The sequence below is a fragment of the Somniosus microcephalus genome, chromosome 1 (assembly GCF_052327205.1).
Source record: "Somniosus microcephalus isolate GS21.2 chromosome 1, FLI_Smic_1.0, whole genome shotgun sequence".
Taxonomy (NCBI): Eukaryota; Metazoa; Chordata; class Chondrichthyes; order Squaliformes; family Somniosidae; genus Somniosus; species Somniosus microcephalus.
Window position 1 is genome coordinate 133,647,119 of NC_140987.1, and position 27,582 is coordinate 133,674,700.

Consider the following 27,582-nt stretch of genomic DNA (forward strand, 5'->3'; position numbering starts at 1 on the left):
CAGAATCACAGAAACCCCACAGTGCAGATAGAGGCCATTTTGGCCCATCGAGCCTGCACCGACACATATCCCACCCGATCCCCGTAACCCCTACACCAACACATATCCCACCCTATCCCTGTAACCCCACGTATTTAATCCCCCTAACACTAAGGGTCAATTTATCATAGCCAATCAACCTAACCCGCACATCTTTGGACTGTGGGAGGAAACCGGAGCACCCGGAGAAAACCCACGCAAACACGGGGAGAATGTGCAAACTCCACACAGACAGTCGCCCGAGGCCGGATTCGAACCCGGGTCTCTGGCGCTGTGAGGCAACAGTGCTAACCACTATGCCACCGTACCTCATTAATTCTCATATTATCTCCTTGATTTCTTTGCTCTGTGCCCCCAGACACAAAACAAAGAATTCCATTTTCCTTTGTGGCCTTATGAATGATCTATTAATCTATTATTTTTAGTAGAGTTGGTTTTGGGGGCAGGGGTGGGGGGGGGCGGCGGGGGAAATATTGTCCCGTATACTTGAAGAACACCCTGTTCTTTATAGAGTGGCAAGAGATCTGTAATATCCACCTGAACCAAAAGAACTGGTAAACAGGACTTTGGTTTCATGTTTCATCCAAATAATTGCATCTCTGACTACAGCACTCCCTCAGTATTGTGCTGGAGTGTCACCCCAGATAATGTGCTCCATTGTCGCTGAAAACATGAATTTCAGCGCACGTAGAAACCATTTTATGGGTGGCTTTGCAGATTGTTTCAATAGTTTACTTATTCATGTGTACAAACACAGATGAAGTACATTCAAATCATTTAAAAGCTCTGATTGTCAATTTGCAAACATGAACAGTATGCACAGCTTTTAATTAGCTAAAGTTCTAGCTGTTCCACAGCCATCGTAACATCTATATGTGGAGACATTAAGATTGTCTGAGAAACATTTAATTAACTAACCATGTGTCCTCTCAAATTATCTCATTTACAGGACCACAGCGAGATGCGCAAGCAGCAAGGGAGTTTATTTTGAAGATGTTTGTGGACCTGAATCCTGATAGTGACAAAATTATCTACTCTCACTTCACATGTGCCACAGATACAGAGAATATACGGTTTGTCTTTGCTGCTGTCAAGGACACTATCCTACAATTAAACCTGAAGGAATATAACCTGGTCTAGTATATTAATTGACCTTGAGAAAAAATAAGAGCAACTGTATTATCTGTGAAAATGATTTGCATAATGCTAATTTATTGCCATCCTGGACTCTGTGCTTCTACAGAGTTTTAGTAAATATTATGATTTTATTTAACAAAAATGGGGCAAAAGATGCTGACACACCTTTGCAGCACCAGTCCACTTTTTAGGCAAAACTTTGTGACTTCATGTAAAATTTTCAATTTTCGCTGTAAATTTCCATTTCTGTACACGGAGGGTAGGGTTTTTTGCTTCTCTAAGCACACCCCTTCCTTTTCTTCTCCCTCCCCAAAGGAATATTTGAGGTACAATGTCCTTTTTTGTGATCTGTTCCTCTTGACGCTCTGTGGTACACAGTTAATATGGTAATGTTTTGTTTGGCAGAAACCAAGCTGTCAATGGTATAATTATTGTACTATTTTTTTCTGATGGATGAGAAGTATTGGTACTGTGATTTTTAAATTATTGATATGTATAATTTAAACATCAAGTTTCATACTGAACCAGCTGTCTTCATCTTAAGCTATAAAGATGAGAGCTAATTAAGCAATAGCTGATTGCCATTATGACTCACCTGTAAATGTTGCCACACTTGGATTCCCAAAAACATGGATAGATGTAGGTAAGAGTACAATATTGAGAATGTTGTGTACTTGTAAAACAGTATATGGGGTTCAATTTCTATTTATTATGTGCCACTCTATTGCTATTACTAGACTTGTTTTACTGAAAGATGCCAAACGAAATGTCATGTACACTACATTTGCTGATTTTTGCAATCTCTGCATAGGTCTTCTTCCTTAGAACTGTAGCTGGAGACATCATTGACATACTTACTTTGCTCCAGTGTAATTTTTAAATGTTACTTTTTGGCTTTTAGTGAAGAGAGTTTTAATATTGCCACTCGTGGCATTTGTTTTGCTAGCTTTTCATTTTTAATAGATAAAAATTGCTTTACTCAAAATGCCTAAAATAATGTGGCTCGTATCACAGTAACGGCACTTGAGCAGAAGATGAATGGTAAGTAAATAACATTGCAGCATTGGCTCCTAGGTTCTTCTAAAAACAAGTTTTGTTGAACATATGCCAAAATAAGTGAGAAAAAAAACTGGTGCTCTTTCACATTGTGTAGTATTTGCCATTAGCTATATACTATTCTTTAACATAAGCTGATCCATGTCCATGACCAATTTTGTATCTTAACTTTTTTACATATATGTTAAAGGTACTGTAATCATGTTTTGATAAAATCTTGTTAGATCCTTAATTTTAAACCAAAAGGGTTTTCATTTGCCATAACTTCTTGGAAAATTAACTTGTATAATTACTTTTGTCCTACCGGAGACATGCTTTTCAAAATTTGGGTCCTGGGTTTAAAAAAAGACTCTTTTAAAGAGCAGAAATTTGAATGAATGCCACAGTGTTCCTTTAACTCGCTAGTTTTCAGTTTTTTTGCACTTTGAGCTGATAGCGCAGAAACTACAGATAGATCAAATGTCAGTTAGCTAATTTAAAAGTCTCTGCACTGTCCATTGTCAAAGGTGGGATGTCTTTGTGCATGGTTTTCTGCTTTAAAAGAATAGCTTTTGTTTCTATGGAGTACCAAAGTTAATAGTCAGTGATTGTCTCCCTTAATTCCTGCCCCTCCACCTAACATGCATTTGTGCTCCAATGGACAAAACTCCTATAATTTGTAAAACCTGGCTGTAGGTATAGTGTAATTATGAATGCTGTAATCTTTTTGTGTGAATACGTATATATATATTATATATATGTACACACGTGCGCGCACATCCATATTGGCTTTGTGATAATTTTGGCAGATTGAATGTGCTGTATTGATGATATGTATCTATGTATCTATGTAATTGTATTGTAAGTCTTATAGCTAATTCACATTTTGAATAATGTTATTTACTTTTTTAAGAGAAGAGAATGTAAATTTTTGCCAGTTTATTTCTCAGCTAGGGATCTAAAAAATTGTCATTTTGGAAGTAAGGATAATTATCATACAGTATGGTAGTCTGATTAATATGCATCGCCACATGGGTTTCTGATCAAAGAATTCCTTTTGATAAAATCTAAGTCCCTCCTTTCTCTCCCAGAAAGAACTTTTTATGCAAAATTTAATCAAATGACTCAGCTCATGAAGTAGACAAACAGGTTTCAGCATTTCTTCACACCTTTCTTTATGTGTGAAAGAAAGCAGCATGCTATGGAGCAATCCTTCTGAAATTAGAAAGAGCTTTAAAAACCAAATTGTATTCTGGGGAATGCCATGTGCCGATGACTTGTATCTGTAGTGTTTCTGATGGGATTGGTCACAATTTATATTATACAGAATGTATGAATTACCAGTAAATACATCTGTAATTTGTGTTTCATGCCTTATGGAGGTGGAGTCAAGAACTTTGTGCCTCAAAACCGAAGCCTGAAACAATAGATGACCTCTTGACTTTGCTGAAATATATGTGCTGTGTTGGGTGTTACAATTTGAAAGTTAGATGTCAGCTTTTACGCTACTGGTAATGCACCGGAGGGACCAATGCAGTGTCATTAATTCCTATGAAAGGATAAAGACGTTATTTATACTGTCAAGATGAAGTAGAGCCAAATTAAGCAGCTACTTACCAGTTCATGTCACCAACCACGAACAAATAAATGAAGTTAGGCATGCTGTATGTAAAGTTATGAGGATGGCCAGCTGCTTAGTCTACTGTTGTAACATCTAAACTTTTCTAATTGAACAGAGTGTACACACATAGTATGTTAATTTGGCCTACCAAAGACCTGCCTTCATTTATTTATTTTTTTCACTGCTGTCAGTTGGTCTTTCTGGGATTTCAGCATGTTGGCACTTCCAGAGGAGATAATGAAAGCTCTTAAGAATTTAAATATTTTAATTGAAAATTGTGAATGGTATCATGGCTGCCGGCTCAATTCTGCCTGTATAATGTAGAGTTGATGAGATCTAAATTAAACAGGATAGTGAAAACACAGTGTGTGCCATGGTCACTTTCTTGTATTGCCAGATTCTTTTAAATGCCAATGTGGTGAAAACTCTGGTAGGACTTGTATATTTAATTCCTGTTAGATAATCTTAACATGCAATATTTAATAAATCATATATGCTGTTTTTAAATTGTCACTTAAATGCATGTATTGTCATTGTTTGGGGAAGGGAATAGTTTTTGGAAAAAACTAATGTTGTATATTAATGCCCCAAATGATCTTGCTGGTTACAAATATAGTATTTTTTGGCCATAATTTTGTACTGGTTTCATTTGATGTCTCCTGGTTGTATTTTTCTTCTAAACTGCTTTTCATGATACTGTACTGGGAATAAATTTTTATTCCACTGATTTTAGTCTTCACTAAAAAAAAAAACATTTTATCATCCAGTATGAAAGTTTTAGGTTTTTTATCCAGCACTTGAAATTAATAATTGTCCATTAGACTCTCCTAGGAGAAAATTGAACAGTGCTAATGATGTAGCACAAAGCAGACTTGGCGCTTGTCATGGACAGTATGTTCAATAAAACAGATACTTTGAATTTTTAGTTCTCCACATGTTCATTTTAATATTAGTAGTTAATGAATTATTGCTATAAAAAGTCGGCCCATCCCAGTGTCACGTTTTCAACAGAAAATGTGTATAGTATGAAAACAGATATAGAAGCAAATAAAAAGTTACACTTTCTGGTATTTATTTTACATTCAACTTGAAACTAGTCTCTGCATCTCATCATTTGCAATAATTTGCAGTTGTTTGACGCAGTTGATATTCAAAGTCTTTGCATGTGCAAATCAGTTCTGTTGATGTTGTTGATCCTGCTGTGCAAAACAATGTAAATGAGGCCAGAAGCAGATAGTATCCAGGCAAAGAAAAGTGCTGTGCAGAACATGGGCTCAGATAGGTAATGTTAACATTATCAGTCATTACAATGAAGCAGCAATAGAGCAAACTTGTTCTTTCCTTGTAAAGAAAATGGCACCATTTCCAGTCTAGCCTATATGGCACAGGTCGTCTAAGGTTTCATCCCTTCCATTATCCTTTGTACAGTTACGTTTTATTCAGAATTTTTAAATTTTGAGCCACTACAAGAATGGTTCCAGGGATGAGGGACTTCAGTTACGTGGATAGACTGGAGAAGCTGTTGTTCGCCTTAGAGCAGAGAAGGTTGAGAGGCGATTTGATAGAGGTGCTCAAAATCATGAGGGGTCTAGACAGAGTAGATAGAGAGAAACTGTTCCCTTTGACAGGAGGGTCGAGAACCAGAGGACACAGATTTAAGGTGATTGGTAGAAGAACCAAAGGTGACGTGAGAAAAAACATTTTTACGCAGCATGTGGTTAGGATCTGGAATGCACTGCCTGAGAGAGTGGTGGCGGCTATTACGTCCGTGAATGATTGAGACACGGACAGCAGGAGTGGAACAAAATAAGTCTTTACTGGTGGAAGTCAATAGTGAAACTGAAACAACAGAGGCTCACTAGCGCCTTTTATACAGGGGTGGTCACTGCCAGTACTGCAGTCTGAGACCAGTTATTCTCTTAAAGGTACATACACAACAATTCCTCCCCTTTTAGATAAACAGTACATAACATTCATTTAACAACTAAATGATAACTAATTACAATCACAATTACTGTTGCTAGATACATTGGTTAAGTTTAAGCAATTATAAGTTCAGTCTTTGAGGAGGCTTCCTGATTCTGTCTGGATAACGCCTCTTTGGGGTATCAGGTTCTTCTGGCAATGTTGAGTCGGGATCAATGTCGTTCGGTTCATCTTCCAATATTACCGGTTCTGCGGTAGCTGCAATTGGAACGTCGATTTCATTACCAGGTGTATCAGATCGTGGTGTGGAGTTGACGTTTTCCAGTGACTCTAGAATCTGGTCAGCATGGCGTCTTACAATGCTCTCCCCAACGTCCACGGTATACATGAGAGGTCCTTGTCGTGTACAAATCGTTCCTGGCTGCCATTTCTCAGTGCGGTAGTCCCGGGCCAAAACTGGTTGACCTATCTTAAAACTCCTGGTTGGCCTTTCATTCATATTCTGAAACTGCCTGTTCTCCACATCTCTTCGGACGTTTGGCTTAACCAAATCCAAGCGGCATCGTAGTCTTCGATTGAAGAACATCGTGGCTGGAGTTTGGTTGGTAACCGCATGTGTCGCATTCCGGTAGGCAAACAAGAAGTTGTCCACCTTGTGTTGTAGGGGTATATCTTCATTACACATTGCCTTGAAAGCCTTCTTGAATGTTTGGACAAACCTCTCGGCCAATCCATTAGTGGCTGGATGATATGGGGCAGATGTGTAATGCTTAACACCATTGTTCTTTAAGAACCTCCGGAACTCTTCAGACACAAACTGTGGTCCATTGTCAGAGCAAATCTGTTCAGGCAGCCCATTCCTGGCGAATATGGTTCGTAAAACTGTGATAGTTTTTTCCGTGGTGGTTGAGGACATTTTTATTACCTCTGGCCACTTTGTGCATCCACCGCAATTAAAAACATCGAGTCCATGAAGGGACCAGCAAAATCAATGTGCACCCTTTGCCATGGAGATGAGGGCCACTCCCATGGATGCAGAGGAGCTTGTGGTGGGGCATTTTGGACCTTCTGGCATCCTGCACAGCTCTTGGTCATCTCTTCGATTTCTCTATCGATTCCCGGCAACCACACAAATGCTCTGGCTAAGTTCTTCATTTTTACCCCACCCAGATGACCCTCATGAAGCTCATTGAGCACTGTACCCGTCAACTTAGGTGGAATTACTACTCTGGATCCACACATCAAGGTTCCCCTGCACACTGACAGCTGTTCTCTTCTCGGCGAGAATGCTGGCAGCAGTGGTTCGCCATGTGCTGGCCATCCCTTCACCGTTAAATCATAGACCCGTGATAGTGTCGGGTCATTCCGTGTTTCCTTTTCTATGTTTGCATTCGTCACAGGGAGACATTCGACTATGGTCGAGTGGAATAACTCCATTGGATCCACTGCAAGGTCGTCTTCTTCCACCGTCGGCAACGGTAGACGTGACAATCCATCAGCATTTCCATGCTGTTTAGTTCCTTTGTACTCGATGTCATATTGGTGTGCCCCTAGGAAAAGGGACCATCTCTGCAGCCGTTGTGCCGTCATTATCGGTACGCCCTTCTGAGGGTTGAAAATGGAGACAAGGTTGATGATCGGTTAGTAGAGTAAATTTTTGACCGTGCAGGTAGTGATTGAACTTCTTCACCCCCCACACTAGGCTGAGGGCCTCTCTGTCAATCTGGGCGTAGTTACGCTCGGCAGAAGTTAACGAGCGTGACGCAAAAGCTATCGGCCTCTCTAAACCATCAAGGAATTTATGTGACAGCACCGCCCCAATGCCGTAGGGAGACGCATCACACGCCAGTCTGATCGGCAGTGCTGGGTTGTAGTGAGCCAATACTTCCCTTGAAGTGATTAAGTCCTTACTCTTCTGAAAAGCACGCTTACAATCATCGCTCCATTTCCATGCTACCCCCGTTCGTAGCAGGGCGTTCAGTGGGTGCAGAATTGTCGACAAATTCGGCAAAAACTTATGATAGTAATTCACCAATCCGAGGAATGACCTCAGTTGCGACACATTTTCAGGCGCTGGGGCCTTAACAACCGCTTCAATTTTGTCAGGGGACTTATGTAACCCCTCTTCATCAATCACGTGGCCACAATACGATATCTGTTTCTTAAAAAATTCGCACTTGGGGCGGTTGGCTCGCAGCCCATGTTCCCGTAGTCTAGTGAGCACCTGTTCTAGGTTGTTAAGGTGTTCACTGTCATCTTCACCTGTCACAAGGATGTCGTCCAAGTAACACTGAGTCCCCGGAATCCCTTGCAGGACTTGTTCCATCGCTCTTTGCCATATCGCCGGAGCCGATGCTACTCCGAATACCAATCGATGATACTGGTAAAGACCTTTGTGAGTGTTTATCGTGAGATACTTCCTAGAGGACTCTTCAACCTCCATCTGCAAATATGCTTGTGCTAGGTCAATTTTTGTAAAACGCTTCCCTCCAGACAGTGAGGCGAAGATGTCTTCTATCCTTGGAAGAGGATATTGTACTGTGTGAAGGACTGGGTTCACCGTCACCTTGAAATCCCCACAGATGCGAATCTTCCTTGGCTCCTCGGACTTATTGCTTAACGTTTTCTTCATGACAGGAACGATGGGTGTCACCCACTCGCTCCAGTCGACCTTAGACAACACGTCCGCATTCTCCAGCTCTGCCTCGACGGCTGGGCGAATTGCATATGGTACCGGTCTTGCTTTGAAAAACTTGGGAACTGCATTCTCTTCTATTTTTATCGAGGCGGTTACGCCTTTACGCGTGCCCAGTTCTTGTTGAAATACCTCTTTGGCGTTAGCTAAGATTGTTGACAATCGTCCAGGAGTGACGTCTTCATCTTTTTTACCTTCCACCGTCATTGCATGAATGGAGTGCCAATCTAAGTTTATCTTCCTGATCCATTCCCGTCCCAATAACGGTGGTCCACCATTGGCAGTATGTAGAGATACAATTTCCGTATTTTCTTGCCGTTGTATTCGACAGGCACCCTTATTTTTCCTCTGGGGTATACTTTTTGCCCCGTATACGTCGTCAAGAAGATGGATGTCTCTCTCAAGGGTATGTGTGAAAATAGCCGCTCGTAGTCTCGTCGATTCATGACGGTTAGCGCTGATCCTGTATCCAATTCCATTTTAACTTGGGACCCTGCTATCATGAGGGTGACCCAAATGATTCGGTGATCCTCTTTTGCGATTACATTGTGAAGTTTGAGACAGCTTAGTCTCCTGTTCCCGGATTCACTATCGCTCATCTGGTCTTCGGAACTACTGTCCGTCATCTTTTGTACTTTCTTGTACGGCTCCTTAGTAGCCTTTTTGTTGTCGCTGGTCTTCTTCCCAGACCTGCAAACTCGTGCAATGTGTCCCATCTTCCCGCATTGCCTGCATATTTTGTCTTTGGACCAGCAGTCCTTCTGGTCATGGTTAGTTCTGCCGCAGCGATAACATTTTGCAAATCCCCGTGTCATTTCGTGGGTGCCGTATTCCTGTGGTTTTTGTTGAATTTCTGCAGCTCCCCTGGCTGCTGCTTCATACAATACTGCGACGCTGAAAGCCTTATCTAGCGTCAGCTCTTTTTCTGCGAGTAACTTCTTCTGTGTTCCTTCACTCAGGAGTCCACAGACAAATTTGTCCCGTAGGGTATCTGCCAGTCCTGCTCCAAACTGGCAGTGCTTTGATAGCTTGCGTAGTTCAGTAAGATACTCAGCATTGCTCTCATCTTTGTGCTGAGTTCTCCTTTGAAATTTAAATCTTTCTGCTATCAACAGCGGTGCAGGGTTTAGGTGTTCCTGTAGGACAGCAACAGTTTCGTTAAAACTCTTCGCCTTCGGTTTGGCTGGAGTAATCAGGTCCCGCAATAGGCCGTACGTTCTAGCGCCCATTAAGTTTAGCAATATCGATGCCTTTTTCTCCTCCGCTATTTCGTTTGCCTCGAAATATACCTCGACTCTTTCCACATACGTGGTCCAGTCCTCTATTGTATTATCAAAAGCAGTGATACAGCCAGTCTTCGGCATCTTGCAAATCTAAAATGGCGCCTCCCGCGCTTTGCCTTCTTCCCCGCTGTTGTTAGCGCTGCTTTCCACGGTTTCTTGCGCGTTTAATTTTTTTTATTTTATTATTTTCCTGTCGTGGAACAACCCTGTGGGACTCTTGCCTCCCTCTTCGCGGGTTTATACGTAGCCCGGCTTCGTAGCACCGGCCGCGCCCTGTGTGCTCCACCCTCTCCTTCCCGACAACGCTGCTCGGCCCCGTTGCAAACCACCCGCTCGAGTTCGCGACCGCCGCAGCCCAGGAAGGATCAGTGCACTACCTGCCACCAGCCCGATTAGCTGAAGCACCGTCGATAGGAACCAGGCCCCGCATCCGACAGCTTCTCCAGCAATCTTCAACTCTGCAACACAGGGCGGATGCCCACGGTCGACGCCCGTTTCTACTGCCTCTTACTTTCTTTTCTTTCTGGCCTCGACCTCTGCTCACTTCGCTGTAGGAATGGATCCCAGGAGGTGGTTCAGACTGTAGGTAGGTTCGTATCTGCTCGTCGCCAGTATTACGTCTGTGAATGATTGAGACACGGACAGCAGGAGTGGAACAAAATAAGTCTTTACTGATGGGAGTCAATAGAGAAACTGAAACAACAGAGGCTCACTAGCGCCTTTTATACAGGGGTGGTCACTGCCGGTACTGCAGTCTGAGACCAGTTATTCTCTTAAAGGTACATACACAACAGAGGCAGATTCAATCGTGGCTTTCAAAAGGGAATTGGATAAGTGCCTGAAGGAAAAAAAATTCCAGGGCGAAGGGGAAAGGGTGGTGGAGTGGAACTAGCTGGAGTGCTCTTGCAGAGAGCCGGCACGGACTCGACAGGCCGAATGACTTCCTGTGCTGCAACCATTTTATGATTCACTTGTATTTTTATTTGGTCATCTACACCATGTGACTAAATATAAATGCAAACTCCTTCACAAACCAAATAACTATCCAACTCAATAGATCATGTCTGTCTAAACATATTTCTTTCCCAAACCACAAGAAGTCTACTTGAGAGATGATGAAAATTGAAACAAAGACAGCAGGTAGGTCAAGCTCTATTGCCAGTAAGTGAGCCAATGACTAGAGTGGTATAACAGTAATTATCTTGCAATCTGCTGAGCTTGTTAGCTTGTAATTTTATTTTTGATGCCATTATTCAACCTAGTTATGGTGTTTGAATAATATGCTTTATTCTATGTGAGCTGCTAAATTATTACATGGATTGTGCTTGGTATATTATAAATGGCAAATCTGGATGTGATTTTGAGGAGCACACATACTGTAGTTTATAAATATATATCTTAGATGGGACAACAGTGAAGCTGTTACAGTTGGTCTCAATATTCTTGAGTTAAGATGGAGAAGAGTTATTGGTCCTGCTCCTGGTTACGATCAAGCGACCCCTGCTCAAAATGCATGTGCGCGCAAAATGGACATGATGCCACCTATAGACAAATAACCTGCAAACACACTCTTAACTTGGCTCATACATGAAGTGGGATGAGGTAGCACACAGCTGCCAGCATCGATGAGAATGTACTTCAGCATTAGTCTTCATCTTGGAGAGGAAAAGAAAAAATAGATAAGTGGACTCTTGTTTGTTGGTGAAACTAAGATAACCAAAGCACAGAATGTACTCTGGGGGAACTTCAATGTCCATTACCAACAGTGACTCAGTACTGACCTAGCTGGCCGAGTCCTGAAGGACATACCTGCCAGACTAGGCTTATGGCAGGTGGTGAGAGAAGCAACACGAGGGGAAAAACCTTTTTGACCTCGTCCTCGCCAATCTGTCCATGGCAGTATTGGTAGCAGTGAGCACCGCACAGTCCTTGTGGAGAAGTCATCCTGTCCCACCGTGTTGTGTTGCCCTACCACCGTGTTAAATGGGATAGAATCCGAACAGATCTAGCAGCTCAAAACTGGGTATCCATGATGTGCTGTGGGCCATCAGCAGCAGAATTGTATTCCACCAGAATCTAACCTCATGGCCAGGCATGTCCCTCTGTCTACCATTACCATCAAGCGAGGAGGAGTGTAGAAGAGCTTGCCAGGAGCAGCACCAGGTGTACCTGAAAATGAGGTGCCAACCCGGTCAAGTTACAGCTCCGAACTATAGACAGAGCTAAGCGATCCCACAACCAACAGATCGGATCAAAGCTCTGCAGTCTTGCCACATCCAGTTGTGAATGGAGGTGGACAATAAAACTAACTGGAGGAGGAGGCTCCATGAACACCCCCACCCTCAACGATGGCGGAGCCCAGCACGTGAGTGCAAAAGACAAGGCTGAAGTGTTCGCAACACATCTTCAGCCAAAAGTGCAGAGTGAACGATCGAGCTGGGCCTCCTCCTGAGGAGCCCACCATGAAAAATGCCAGTCTTCAGCCAATTCAATTCACTCCACGTGATATCAAGAAACGGCTGAGTGTACTGGATATAGCAAAGGCTATGGGCCCTGACAACATCCCGGCTGTAGTGCTGCAGAGTTGTGCTCCAGAACTAGCCGCTCCTCTATCCAAGCTGTTCAAGTACAGCTACAACATTGACAGCCACCCGACAAAGTGGAAAACTGCCCAGGTATGCCCTGTCCACAAAAAGCAGGACAAATCCAATCTGGCCAGTTACCACCCCTTCAGTCTACCCTCAATCATCAGCAAAGTGATGAAAGCTGTTGTCGACAGTGCTATCAAGCGGCACTTACTCGCCAATAACCTGCTCATCGGTGCTCAGTTTGGGTTCTGCCAGGACCTCTGTGCTCCTGACCTCATTACAGCCTTGGTCCAAACATGAACAAAAGATCTGAATTCCAGAGGTGAGGAAGACTGACTGCCTTTGACATAAAGACAGCATTTAACCGAGTGTGGCACTAAGGAGCCCTCGTAAAATTGAAGTCAATGCGATCAGGGGAATTCTCTCCGTTGGCTGGTCATACCTAGCACAAAGGAAGATGGTTGTGATTATTGGAGGCCGATAATCTCAGCCCCAGAACATCGCTACAGGAGTTACTGAGGGCAGTGCCTTAGGCCCAACCATCATCAGCTGCTTCATCAATGAACTTCCCTCCATCATAAGGTCAGAAGCAGGGCTGTTCGCCGATGATTCCACAGAGTTCAGTTCCATTTGCAATTCCTCAGATAATGAATCAGTCCGTGCCTGCATGCCTCAAGATGTGTACAACATCCAGGCTTGGGCTGATAAGTGGCAAGTAACATTTGCACCACACAAGTGCCAGGCAATGACCATCTCCAAAAAGAAAGTCTAACGACCGCCCCTTGACATTGAACGGCATTACCATTGTTGACCCCACCATGAATTTAAATAAAGGAAACTATGATGGTATGAGGCGCAAGTTGGGTACAATTGATTGTTACTCAAAGGGTTGACGGTGGATAGGCAATGGCAAACACTCAAAGATCGCATGGATGAACTACAGAATTTGTTCATCCCTGTTTGGCATAAAAATAAAACAAAAAAGGTGACTCAACCGTGGCTAACAAGGGTGATGTGCCTTCAATAACCACAAAACTAGAAGTTATAGACTTTAACAAGTTGGCTTTTAATCACTAAGATCAGAGCTAACATCTCAACACACCGACTGGCTCACAGGAATGAGTCATACAGATCCTAGGATCTTTAAGTAAGAGAAGTCAGGGGCAGAGCCAAGACCTGGAACCTTCCAGCTTAGTCAGGAAAGAGGAAGTGAAACTATACACCGTGTGGGGGAGGGTAATATACATGAGTGCAAAATGAATACAGGCAAGACAAACAAATTTCATTACATTCACCCCTTCTTTAGATTTAGTCCATCGGGGTGATGTTTCTTAAAAGTTGGTATAAGTGAGTCTGTCAGGAGGTTTTGCGGTTCTCGGTGATCGGCGCAAAGCCGGTTGGGGTGCCTCTAGGGGAGTGGATTCTGGTTCCTCCGCTGTCCGGGCCTCCGCAGTGTCTTCCAGGTTATCTGCAGTGTCCTCCAGGTTAAAGTTGGGTATTGATACCTCTGGGCGTCCTGTCTCTCTTTGGTGTAGGTCTTCCTCGGGTAGTCTCTCATCGTTCTCTCCGCTCCCCGAGGGAGCGAGGTCTTTTATGGAAACAGTGTCCTCTCGCCTGTCAGAGTATTCGATATAGGCGTACTGAGGGTTTGCATGGAGGAGCTGTACCTTTTCCACAAGGGGGTCCGTTTTATGGCCTCTCACGTGCTTCCGCAATAATACTGTCTCCGGAGACATCAGCCACGCAGGTAGAGATATGCCTGAGGTGGATTTCCGGGGGAAAACGAACATCTTTTCGTGAGGGGTAGCGTTAGTGGCTGTACATAACAGAGACCTTATGGAGTGGAGCACGTCTGGGAGGACTTCCTGCCAGCGGGAGGTCGGAAGGCCTTTTGACTTTAAGGCTAACGTGACAGCCTTCCAAACAGTAGCATTCTCCCTTTCCACTTGCCCATTACCCCGGGGGTTGTAGCTAGTGGTTCTGCTAGTGGCTATCCCCTTCGAGAGCAAGAACTGGCGCAGTTGCTCACTCAGAAATGACGTCCCCCTATCGCTGTGTATGTAGTTCGGCATGCCAAACATGCAGAATAGATTACAGAGACACTTGATGACCGTGGCACTGGTCATGTCTGGGCAGGGAATGGCGAAGGGGAAGCGGGAATATTCATCGATGATATTGAGGAAGTATACATTACGGTCGGCAGAGGGAAGGGGTCCCTTGAAGTCCAGACTTGGGCGCTCGAATGGCCGTGTGGCTTTGATAAGGTGTGCACGGTCAGGCCTGTAGAAACGAGGCTTGCATTCCGCACAGATGCGGCAGGCTCTGGTCATTGCCCTGACCTCCTCGATTCTAATGGGGAGCTGGTGATACGCGGATTTGAGGTCGATAGTCGAGAAGACTCGGTATTGCGCAATCTGGTTGACCATTTCTGATATGCGGGGTAAAGGGTAGGCGTCCAGCTGGGTATAAATATTAACAGTCTGGCTGCAGTCAATTACCATCCGTTTCTTTTCGCTATTTTTAACTATGACTACTTGGGCACGCCACAGGCTGGTACTGCATTCAATAATGCCTTCCCGCAGGAGTCTGTCCACTTCCGCCTTGATAAAGTGTCTGTCTTCCAGACTGTACCGTCTACTTTTGGTCGCTATGGGCCTACAGTTCGGAGCAAGATTAGCGAATAAAGAGGGCGGGCTGATTTTTAAGGTTGATAGGCCACAGACTGTGAGTGGCGGCTGGGACCCGCCATATGCAAGCGTGACACTTTCGTGGTGGCACTGGAAGTCCAGGCCCAAGATTACATTAACACAGAGTTCTGGCATCACGAGGAGTTTAAAATCCTTGTAGTCCGTGTCTTTTACAGTCAGTGTTACCACATAGTAGCCCAAAATGTCCGAAGTGTGGGGCTTAGCAGCCATAGCAATTCTGCTCCGTGTAGGGGTTACCGTTAATGAGTGCCGCCGTACCAGGCTATGGTGGATAAAACTCTCGGTACTCCCACAGTCAATTAAACATTTCGTTAAATTCCCGTTTACCTGTATGTCCATCATAGATTTTGTCAACGGGTGTGGCCTGGATTGATCCACCGTGACCGAAGCCACTGTTGGGCCCTGGGCGGCCGTTGAGTCGGGAAAAGATGGCGGATCCCAAGATGGCGGCACGCACGAGGCGGTGACGGAGTTGGAAATCGGATTCCCCCTGCAGACTTTGCTAAAATGCCCCTTTTTCTTACATTTGAAGCATGTAGCGTCCTTCGCTGGGCATCGTTGTCTGGGGTGCTTGGCCTGGCCGCAGAAGTAGCATTTCGGGCCTCAAGACATTGCCGCTGTAGTAGGACTCCTGGGTGAACTACTGTGTGGGGACTCCGGCGATGTAGAGCTGGTCTGAGACCTGGATGGGGAAGATGGCTGATTCCAAGATGGCGGCCCGCTCGGCACGCACGAGGCGGTGAGGGCCGCATGGCCGGAAGAATAAGAGTCAGAGTTTTTCTGGGCTACGTCCAGCGATCGCGCAGTGGCCACTTTTTTAAGTCCAGGACCTCCTTCTCCAGCAGTCTCTGCCGGATATAATTCGATTTGAGGCCCGTGATGAAGGAATCGCGGACCAATTCGTCAGAGTACACGTTGGCCGTCACGGCCTTGCAGTTACAGTCCTGGACCAAGTCCTTTAGGCCCTGTAAGAAATCGTCCATTGATTCCTCAGGTCGCTGCCTGCGTGTAGCCAGCAGATGTCTGGCGTACACTCGTTTACTGGCCTCTGGTATTGGGCCTTCAGGATAGTGATGGCCTCCGTGTAAGAGGTGGCGTCCCGGATGAACGAATAAATCCGATGACTAACGCGAGTAGTCAGTAGACTCAGTTTATCTACCTCGCTAGCGGATGAGGCCCCCGCGAAGAGTTCGAAGCATTTGAGCCAGTGTCCAAATTGATTTGATGCTTCAGCAGAATGTGGATCGAAGTCCAGACGCTCTGGTTTTAGGAGTCGATCCATCCTAGTATTCTTTAGTGATTAAAATTGATGTGCCTTAAATAACCACAAAACTAGAAGTTATAGACTTTAACAAGTTGGCTTTTAATCACTAAGATCAGAGCTAACATCTCAACACACCGACTGGCTCACAGGAATGAGTCATACAGATCCTGGGATCTTTAAGTAAGAGAAGTCAGGGGCAGAGCCAAGACCTGGAACCTTCCAGGTTAGTCAGGAAAGAGGAAGTGAAACTATACACCGTGTGGGGGAGGGTAATATACATGAGTGCAAAATGAATACAGGCAAGACAAACAGATTTCATTACAAAGGGAAATTAGGGATAGCATAAGATCCAAGGAGAGGACATATAAATTGGCCAGAAAAAGCAGTAAACCTGAGGATTAGGAGCAGTTTAGGATTCAGCAAAGGAGGACAAAGGGATTAATTAAGAGGGGGAAAATAGAGTATGAGAGTAAGCTTGCAGGAAACATAAAAACTGACTGTAAAAGCTTTTATAGATATGTGAAGAGAAAAAGATTGGTGAAGTCAAGCGTAGATCCCTTGCAGTCAGAATCAGGGGAATTTATAATGGGGAACAAAGAACTGGCGACCAATTAAATACATACTTTGGTTCTGTCTTCACAAAGGAGGACACAAATAACCTCCCAGAGATGTCTGGGAACATAGGGTCTAATGAGAGGGAGGAACTGAATGAAATCAGTATTTGTAGGGAAATGGTGTTAGGGAAATTGACGGGATTGAAGGCCGATAAATCCCCAGGGCCTGATAATCTACATCCTAGGGTACTTAAGGAAGTGGCCCTAGAAATAGTAGATGCACTGCTGGTCATCTTCCAAAATTCTATAGATTCTGGCATAGTTCCCATGGATTGGAGGGTAGCTAATGTTACCCCACTATTCAAAAAAGGTGGTAGAGCGAAAATGGGGAATTATAAACCAGTAAGCCTGACATCGGTAGTGGGGAAAATGCTAGAGTCCATTATAAAAGATGTAATAGCAGAGCACTTGGAAAACAGTGACAGGATCAGACAAAGTCAACATAGATTTACAAAAGGTAAATCGTGTTTGACTAATCTACTGGAATTTTTTGAGGATGTAACTGGTAGAATAGATGAAGGAGAACCAGTGGATGTGGTGTATTTGGACTTTCAGAAGGCTTTCGATAAGGTCCCGCATAAGAGATTAGCGTGTAAAGTTAAGGCACATGGGATTGGAGGCAAGGTACTGACTTGGATAGAGAACTGGTTGGCAGACAGGAAGCAAAGAGTTGGAATAAACGGGTCTTTTTCCAAGTGGCAGGCAGTGACTAGTGGGGTACCGCAGGGATTGGTCCTAGGACCCCAGATATTCACTATATATATTAATGAACTAGATGTAATATCACCAAGTTTGCAGATGACACAAAGCTGGGTGGGCGTGTGTGCTGTGAGGAGGATGCCGAGAAACTTTTGTTTTTGTCTTGTTTTTCCTGCCAGCCTCAGGATTAGCAGACATCGCGGAGGCGTAGCAGCGAGGCGAGGCCCAGTCGAGACAGCCGGGAGCCGCAGCGGGTGTCGAGTCGGAGCAGCGAGGCGAGGCAGCCTAAACAGGCTCCACAGGCAACACTCCAAAGGGAGGTCAGAATTCAAAAGTGACATCACAGCCAAGCTGGTAGGTGATTGGCTGGTTGGTGAGTACTTTTCCTTCCCTTTTAAACCTTTAAGTTGGGAAGTTCAATTAAATAGAGGTGTGATATTCATCTAGAATCGGGGCAGAGGGTATTTAAAAATAATAATAAATTTAATTAATTACATAAAATGGCAGGGCAGGTGATGTGTTACTGCTGCAATATGTGGGAGCTGGTGGACACCATTGATGTTCGCGGTGACCACATTTGCACTAAGTGTTGGCTGCTCGAGGAACTCCGGTTCCGTGTTGATGAGCTAGAGTCCGAGCTTCAAACACTGCGACACATCAGGGAGGGGGAGAGTTACCTGGACTCTGTGTTCCAGGAAGTAGTCACACCAATTAGATTAACTAATTCAGATGTATTCCGTGGTCAGGGACAGGAGGGTGTGACTATGAGTGAGGCAGGTACGGGGATCCAGGAGGTAGTGTTGGAGGAGCTGCAGCCCTTGCTCTTGTCCAACAGGTTCGAGGCTCTTACTCCCTGTGAGGACAGGAACAGAGACTTCAGGGAGGATGAGCAACCTGGCCACAGCAGCGTGGAACGAGGGGCCATTCCAGTGGGGGGAGTAAAAAGAAATGTTGTAGTGGTAGGGGATAGTATCATTAGGGGGATAGATAGGGTTCTTTGCAGCCGAGAGCGAGAGTCCCGAAGGCTGTGTTGCCTGCCCGGTGCCAGGGTTAAGTACATCTCCTCTGGGCTGGAGAGAAACTTGGAGTGGGAGGGGGAGGATCCAATTGTCGTGGTCCATGTTGGTAACAACGACATAGATAGGACAAGGAAAGAGGTTCTGCTGAGGGAGTATGAGCAGCTAGGGGCCAAATTAAAAAGCAGAACCACAAGGGTAATAATCTCTGGATTACTACCTGAGCCACAAGCAAATTTGGCTAGGGTAAATAAAATCAGAGAGTTAAATGCGTGGCTCAAAGACTGGTGTGGGAGAAATGGGTTTTGCCTCTTGGGAGACTGGCACCAGTACTGGGACGCGAGAGAGCTGTTCCGTTGGGACGGACTTCACTTGGCCAGTGCTGGGACTAGAATCCTGGCGAATCGAATAACTAGGGCTGTAGAGAGGGCTTTAAACTAATGAGTGGGGGGGAGGTTTCAAGAGAGCGAAAAATAAAAATGTCAGCGGAGAGGGCAATAGAGCAAGGTAGCAGTGGGGAAATTAAAAACCAGAGCGTGTCAGGAAGGGACAGAATGTATAAAGATCAAGGTAAAGTAGTAAAAGGGGTAAAAGCAGGAATAAATTGTCACAAAACATATTTAAAAGTTCTTTATCTGAATGCACGCAACATTTGTAACAAAATAGACGAGTTGACGGTACAAATAACTACATGAGTATGATCTGGTGGCCATTACAGAAACATGGCTGTAAGGTGACCATGACTGGGAACTAAACATCCAGGGGTATTTGACAATTAGGAAGGACAGACAGGAAGGAAAGGGAGGTGGGGTGGCTATGTTAATAAAGGATGGAATCACTGCAATAGTGAGAAATGATATTGGGTCAAAGGATCAGGATAGTGAAACAGTTTGGGTGGAGATAAGGAATAATAAGGGGAAAAAGTCACTAGTGGGCTTAGTCTATAGGCCTCCTAACAGTTGCAACTCTGTTGGTCGGAGTATAAATCAGGAAATAGTTGAGGCTTGTAATAAGGGAACAGCTATAATCATGGGGGATTTTAACTTTCATATTGACTGGACAAATCAAATTGGGCAGGGCAGCCTGGAGGAAGAGTTCATAGAGTGCATTAGGGACAGGTTCCTTGAGCAGTATGTAACTGAACCAACCAGGGGGCAGGCAATCTTAGATCTGGTCCTGTGTAATGAGACAGGATTAATAAAAAATGACCTAGTAAAGGATCCCCTTGGAATGAGTGACCATAACATGGTTGAATTCCAAATTCAGTTGGAGGGTGAGAGAGTTGGAGCTCAAACCAGCGTACTAAGCTTAAATAACGGAGAGTATGATGGTATGAGAGCAGAGTTGACTAAAGTGGACTGGGAAAATAGATTAAAGTATAAGACGGTACATGAGCAGTGGTGTACATTCAAGGAGATATTTCACAACTTTCAAGAAAAATATATTCCAGTGAGGAAAAAGGGGCGTAAAAGAAAAGACAGCCATCCGTGGCTAAGTAAAGTAATAAAGGATAGTATCCGACTGAAAACAAGGGCACATAAAGTAGCCAAATCTAGTGGGAGGATAGAAGATTGGGAAGCATTTAAAAGCCAGCAAAGAATAACTAAAAGATTAATTAAGAAAGGGAAGATAGATTATGAAAGTAAACTAGCAAAAAATATAAAAACAGATAGCAAGAGTTTCTACAGTTATATAAAAAGAAAAAGGGTGGCTAAAGTGAATGTTGGTCCCTTAGAGGACGAGACCAGGAAATTAGTGGTGGGGAGCATGGAGATGGCAAAAACGCTGAACAAATATTTTGTATCAGTCTTTACAGCAGAGGACACTAAAAATATCTCAACACTAGACAAACGGGGCTATAGTGGGGGAGGAGCTAAACACGATTAAAATCACTAAGGAGGTGGTACTTGGTAAGATAATGGGACTAAAGGCGGATAAATCCCCTGGACCTGATGGCTTACATCCTAGGGTCTTGAGAGAAGTAGCGGTCGGGATTGTGGATGCATTGGTGGTAATTTTCCAAAACTCCCTGGATTCAGGAAAGGTCCCAGCAGATTGGAAAACTGCTAATGTAACGCCTTTATTTAAAAAGGGAGGCAGACAAAAGGCTGGAAACTATAGACCAGTTAGCCTAACATCTGTGGTTGGTAAAATGTTGGAGTTCATTATTAAGGAAGCAGTAACAGGACATTTGGATAAGCATAATTTAATCGGACAGAGCCAGCATGGTTTTACGAAGGGGAAGTCATGTTTGACAAATTTGCTCGAATTCTTTGAGGGCGTAACAAACAGGGTGGATAAAGGGGAACCAGTGGATGTGGTGTATTTGGACTTCCAAAAGGCATTTGACCAGATGCCACACAAAAGATTACTGCACATGATAAAAAATCACGGGATTGGGGGCAATATACTGGCATGGGTGGAAGATTGGCTATCTAACAGAAAACAGAGAGTTGGGATAAATGGTTCATTCTCGGGTTGGCAATCAGTAACTAGTGGTGTTCCACAGGGGTCAGTGCTGGGATCCGAACTCTTTACAATCTATATTAACGATTTGGAGGAAGGGACCGAGTGCAACGTATCCAAGTTCGCCGACAATATAAAGATGGGAGGGAAAGCAGTGAGCGAGGAGGCCATAAAAAACCTGCAAAAGGACATAGACAGGCTAAGTGAGTGGGCAAAAATTTGGCAGATGGAATATAATGTTGGAAAGTGTGAGGTTATGCACTTTGGCAGAAAAAATCAAAGAGCAAGTTATCATCTAAATGGAGAGAAACTGCAAAGTGTTACAGTACAAAGGGATCTGCGGGTCCTGGTGCATGAAACACAGAAGGTTAGTATGCAGGTAATCAGGAAGGCCAATGGAATCTTGGCATTTATTGCAAGGGGGATGGAGTATAAAAGCAGGGATGTCTTGCTGCAGATATGCAGGGTACTGGTGAGGCCACACCTGGAATACCGCGTACAGTTTTGGTTTCCATATTTAAGAAAAGATATACTTGCTCTCGAGGCAGTTCAGAGAAGGTTCACTCGGTTGATTCCGGAGATGAGGGGGTTGACTTATGAGGAAAGGTTGAGTAGGTTTGGCCTCTACTCATTGGAATTCAGAAGAATGAGAAGCGATCTTATCGAAACATATAAGATTGTGAGGGGGCTTGATCGGGTGGATGCGGTGAGGATGTTTCCACTGATGGGTGAGACTAGAACTAGAGGGCATAATCTTAGAATAAGGGGCTGCCCCTTCAAAACTGAGATGAGGAGAAACTTCTTCACTCAGAGGGTGGTAAATCTATGGAATTTGCTACCTCAGAGAGCTGTGGAAGCTGCGACATTAAATAAATTTAAAGCGTAGACAGTTTCCTAGGTGATAAGGGAATAAGGGGTTACGGGGAGAGGGCAGGGAAGTGGACGTGAGTCTAAGTTCGGATCAGCCATGAATCCTATTGAATGGCGGAGCAGGCCCGAGGGGCCGTATGGCCTAGTCCTGCTCCTACTTATGTTAAACTCCAGTATGATTTGGACAGGTTGGGTGATTGGGCAGATGCATGGCAGATGCAGTATAATGTGGATAAATGCGAGGTTATCCACTTTGGTGGCAAAAACAGGGAGGCAGATTATTATCTGAATGGCAATAGATTGGGAGAAGGGGAAGTGCAACGAGACCTGGGTGTCCTTGTGCACCAGTCGCTGAAGGTAAGCATGCAGGTGCAGCAGGCGGTTAAGAAGGCAAATGGTATGCTGGCCTTCGTAGCGAGAGGGTTTGAGTACAGGAACAAGGATGTCTTGCTGCAGTTGTACAGGGCCTTGGTGAGACCACACCTTGAGTATTGTGTGCAGTTTTGGTCGCCTTATCTGAGGAAAGATGCTCTTGCCATGGAGGGAGTGCAGCGAAGATTCACCAGGCTGATACCTTGGATGGCAGGAATGACGTATGAGGAAAGATTGGGTCGATTGGGCTTATACTCGCTGGAGTTTAGAAGAATGAGAGGGGATCTCATTGAAACTTAAAATTCTAACAGGACTAGACAGACTAGATGCAGGAAGGATGTTCCTGATGGCGGTGGAGTCCAGAACCAGGGGTCACAGTCTAAAGATAAGGGGTAAGCCATTTAGGAGAGATGAGGAGGAATTTCTTCACCCAGAGAGTGATGAACCTGTGGAATTCTCTACCACAGAAGGCAGTTGAGGCCAATTCATTAAATATATTCAAGAAGGAGTTAGATATATTTCTTAATGCTAAAGGGATCAAGGGATATGGGGAGAAGGCAGGGACAGGGTACTGAGTTTGGATGATCAGCCATGATCTCATTGAATGGCAGAGCAGGCTTGAGGGGCTGAATGGCCTGCTCCTGCTCCTATCTTCTATGTTTCTATCAACATCCTGGGGTCACCATTGACCAGAAACTTAACTGGGCCAGCCACATAAATACTTAGGCTACAAGAGCAGGTATTCTGCGGCAAGTGACTCACCTGACTCTGCAAAGCCTTTCCACCACCTACAAGGCACAAGTCAGGAGTGTGATGGAATACCCTCCACTTGCTTGGATGAGTGCAGCTCCAACAACACTACAGAAGCTCGACATCATCCAGGACAAAGCAGCCCGCTTGATTGGCACCCCATCTACCACTTTAAACATTCACTCCCTTCATCACCAGTGTAGTGTGCCTAGTGTGTTCTATCTACAAGATGCACTGCAGCAACTCTCCAAGGCTTCTTCGACAGCACCTCCCAAACCCGCGACCTATACCACTTCGAAGGAAAAGGCAGCAGGTGCATGGGAACACCACACCCTTCAAGTCGCACACCATCCTACTGGGAAAAATGTCACTGTTCCTTCATTGTCGCTGGGTCAAAATCCTGTAACTTCCTATCTAACAGCACTGTGGGAGTATCTTCACCACATAGGCTGCAGCGGTTCAAGAATCTGGCTCACCACCATCTTCTCAAAGGCAATTCGGAAAGGGCAATAAATGCTGGCCTTGCCAGCGATGCCCATATCTCATGAACGAATAAATGTATTTTTTTAAATGTGCAGATGTGTCAGTTGTGTATGATTTGCATCTCAATTTGAAAGTTGATGGTGATATCACTGTGTGTCTGTAAAGCCACTGCATGAACAATTAGATGGATTTTGCTGCAGGAAACAACATTGGTCAGAAGGAGGCGATTGAAAACGACACTGATGTGAAGACAGCAGTTCTTCAAATATAATTTCTAATTTCAGTTACTTGATTCAATTGTTTGTATTCTGAGGTATGGTGCACAAAACAGTGATAATTCAAGATTCACTTGGTGAATAACAAACTCATACCTAATATTGATCCCTTTAGTGCAATGTTAAGGGACATGTTGGGGGTGGGGGCACAGGTGCCAACTTTATTGTCTTGACGAACATTTTTCAAGAAGCCTTTAATAGCTTCTCTTCAAGGATTTCTATATTTTGCTGCATCTTATCAAACTTTGTTAGATTATTATCTTATTAAATTAATGCAATTTATTAAGTGATGAATTCTTGCTTCCTGACTGTAGTTTGCTCATGTTCTTTGAATGGTCCAGCCAAGCAGCCTGCCCACACCACAAGAGTATATCTTAGCTTGGCTGGTTCTGGGAAAACCATGAGCTGAGCATGCACGTAAAAATGTCATCAGGACATTGCCGTTAAACAGTCTCACCTATGATCATCTACTCCCACCTTGCCTAAAGTCCCAGATCTGAATCATAGTGCCAATTTGTTATCCCCACCTTAAAGGATGTCTATGTTGCACCACTTGTAGATCACATTAGGTTGTCCTTGAAATTTTACAAGTGTTGTACTTCCAACTGGCCAGTCTGTTTTGTGAGAATTGAGATGTATCAATCAACACTGGCTGACAAACTCCATTAAGGGCTATCAACAAATGGAGTAATGTCCTTTTCATGTGAATAAAACAAATAAAAAATGCTGTTGACCTGCCTCTGCCTATAGGTTCAAAGGTGAAAAAGGTTCTGCTGATGCCATGTGGCAACAACCATCAACCAACTACAGTCTTTCTAGGTTGTCCTTTTGAAAAGTAGGCAAAAACAATCAAGTGGTGCATGAATAAAGGCACTGAAGCATAACATTTGAATTTACATTCATAGAGAGGGTGTGCTCTCTTGTTGGACTGCTGATGTGGTACACTTGCCAATACTGACTCATGTAACTGCATCAAAGGAAATACGTGCCTCTCAGTTTGGAAAATATGTCCACCCTAACCCTTGTCCAAAGTTTTTCAAATAGAATGCAATAGCCCTTTCATTATTGGTAATGGATACAACTGATACATAAAATGTTAGCAAAATATGGCACTACAGCCTACTACATATACCTTGGATCTCAGGGAAAAAAGGCAAAAATAGATATCCACTGTGAGTTGGAAATTGCTGATTTCAATATATCCAGCTGCTCCTATTTGGATGTCACTGAACACTCAGCAGCACCCAGCAGTGCCAAGGATGCTCCAGCACTTATTGATGCAGTGAACTTGGCAATACTAAGGACCCTTTGCTGCCTCTTTGGTACCAGTGAGGTAACAGCAACATATTGACACCATTTAGTGTCAAAAACACATCAGCTAAAAAAGGGCCTCCAAGGAGAAAACTGAAACCGCCAACAAAATCACTAGGGAATTAACTCTTCTACTGTTGGTCCCTAATGGTGCAAATGTGCTCACCATTGGTATCCTATTTGGACAGTGCCCTCTCGAGAGTTATCTGTAGACTCCTTAGAAGGCGCATTTGATCAAACTGATAAGCTAGCATTTTTTCTACAATAAAAACGGGAAGTGCTAGAAATACTCAGCAGGTCTGGCATGGAGAGAGAAACATTTAATGTTTCAGGTCGATTACCTTTCATTAGAACTGGAAAAAGTTAGAGATGCAACAGATTTTAAGCAAGTGAAGGGGGAGGGGGGGAAGAACAAATGGGAAGGTCTGTGACGGTGGAATGTAGGAGTGATTAAATGACACGAGGTATGATTGTACAAAGCAAAAGGACATGGTAATGGGACAAGTAAAGAAACAAAAGATGGGTTTAGAAGAGGTGTAAATGGGAACAGCTGCTATCTCAAAAAAATATGGACAGAGGTTCTGATCTGAAATTGTTGAACTCGATCTTGAGTTCAGAAGGCTGTAAAGTGTCTATTAGAAAGATGAGATGCTGTTCCTCGAGTTTATTTTGAGCTTCGTTGGAACAGTATAAGAGGCCGAGGACAGAGCAATCAGAGTGGGAGTGGAGCGGAGAATTCAAGTGGCAGGCGACTGGAAGCTGGGGGTCACGCTTGCGGACTGATGTGCATTTTTTGCAATCTACTTCCCCATTCTGAGTACAGGTGTTTCCCTCTACATTTACTAAGTAGAATTCAGGCACAGGTGATATCCTCCATGGAAGGTAATCAGATTTCAAGGCATTCCAGTTGATTTGTTGTGCTCCAACTGAGGGGGCGGGGCAGGGCACACTGGACTTCAACAGCTGGTACATCCACAGGTAAGCATTCAAGACTTTCCCAATCAGTCCACTGGTGACTGGAGTGAAGATTCCCTGGAGGCCATAAAGTCGCGGTCTGCACAGAGCGGGATTAAAATGGAGTGTAGTTAAACGGAATGTTTTATTTGGGAATTTGGAAAGAGTGGGAATTCGGAGAAGAGGGGGAAAGGAGTTGCTGCTTTTTGCCTCCACTAGTAGTGCTTTGTGTTACAAGTAGATATTTAATTTCAGTATCCATAACTTAATCTAGATCAAGTAAGTAGTCAAGAAACTAAACTGTAAACTAAGTTACCTAATTACAAATTTAATTAAATAAAACAAGGTCATATAGGGATGGCAGTGCAGGTGGTGTGTCACAACTGCAGCATGTGGGAATTTGTGGAGAGCATTGTGATCCCGGACAACCACGTTTGCAGTAAGTGCCTGCATCTTGAACTTCAGCTCAGAGTTTTTGAGCTGGAGTCTGAGGTGCAGGCATTGCAGATCATCAGGGATGGGGAGAGTTACCTGGACACTTTGATCCAGCAGGCAGTCACACCCCTTAGGTTAGGTAGTGGTACAGGTCTGGTTAGTGGTCAGGGACAGGATGGTGTGACTGCAACTTGGGCAGTAAGGAGACCCCAGGTGCAGTGCTAGAGGAGGCTCAGCCTGTGCCCTTGTCCAACAGGTATGAGGTTCTTGCTGCCAGTGTGGAGGAGGGAAAAGCCTGCAGGATGGATGAGCAAGCTGACCGTGGCACCATGATGCAGGAGGCCATTCAAGTAGGGGGAGTGAAAAGGAATGTAGTTGTGGCAGGGGACAGTATAGTCAGCGGGATAGATATTGTTCTCTGCAGCCACAACCGAGAATTCCGAAGGTTGTGTTGCCTGCCAGGGTTAAAGATATCTCCTCCTCGTGGCTGGAGGAGAACTTGGAGTGGGAGGGGGATGATCCAGTTGTCATGGTCCACGTAGGAACCAATGACATCGATAGAACTAGGAATGAGGTTCTGCTGAGGGAGTTTGAGGAGCTAGGATCCAAATTAAAAAACAGAACCTCAAAGGTACTAATCTCTGGATTGTTACCTGAGCCACACGCAAATTAGCATAAGGACAAACAGATCAGAGGTTTAAATGCGTGGCTCAAAGAGTAGTGAGGGAGGAAGGGGTTTCAGTTCATTGGGCACTGGCACCAGTACTGAGGAAAGAGGGAGCTGTTCTGTTGGGATGGGCTCCACTTAAACCGGGCTGGGACTAGTATCCTGGCGAATCGAATAACTAGGGCAGTAGACAGGGCTTTAAACTAATGGATGGGGGGGGAGAATTTAGGAAAGAGTAAATTTAAAAGCGGTGAGAGAAATGTCAAGGCTCTAGAGCAGAGTAGTTCTGGGTAAAAATAAGCAGAGTGGGTCAGGAAGGGACAGAGAGAGTAACAGAAGTAATGAGCATCAGTGAAAAATAGAAATAAGTCAAA

General features: G+C 44.3%; 1 protein-coding gene across 2 annotated transcripts in view; it reads left to right on the plus strand.

Moving 5' to 3' along the window:
• The window catches only part of LOC147124364 (guanine nucleotide-binding protein G(q) subunit alpha-like), a 246,758-nt gene extending 242,294 nt beyond the window's left edge, over positions 1-4,464 (plus strand). For both annotated transcript variants that reach the window (XM_085985802.1, XM_085985793.1), the window contains one exon: positions 989-4,464. In XM_085985802.1, the coding sequence (XP_085841928.1) occupies positions 989-1,179 (191 nt within the window). In that variant the 3' untranslated portion in view covers positions 1,180-4,464. The remainder of the gene's footprint in view (positions 1-988) is intronic.
• The last annotated feature ends 23,118 nt before the right edge of the window (positions 4,465-27,582 follow it).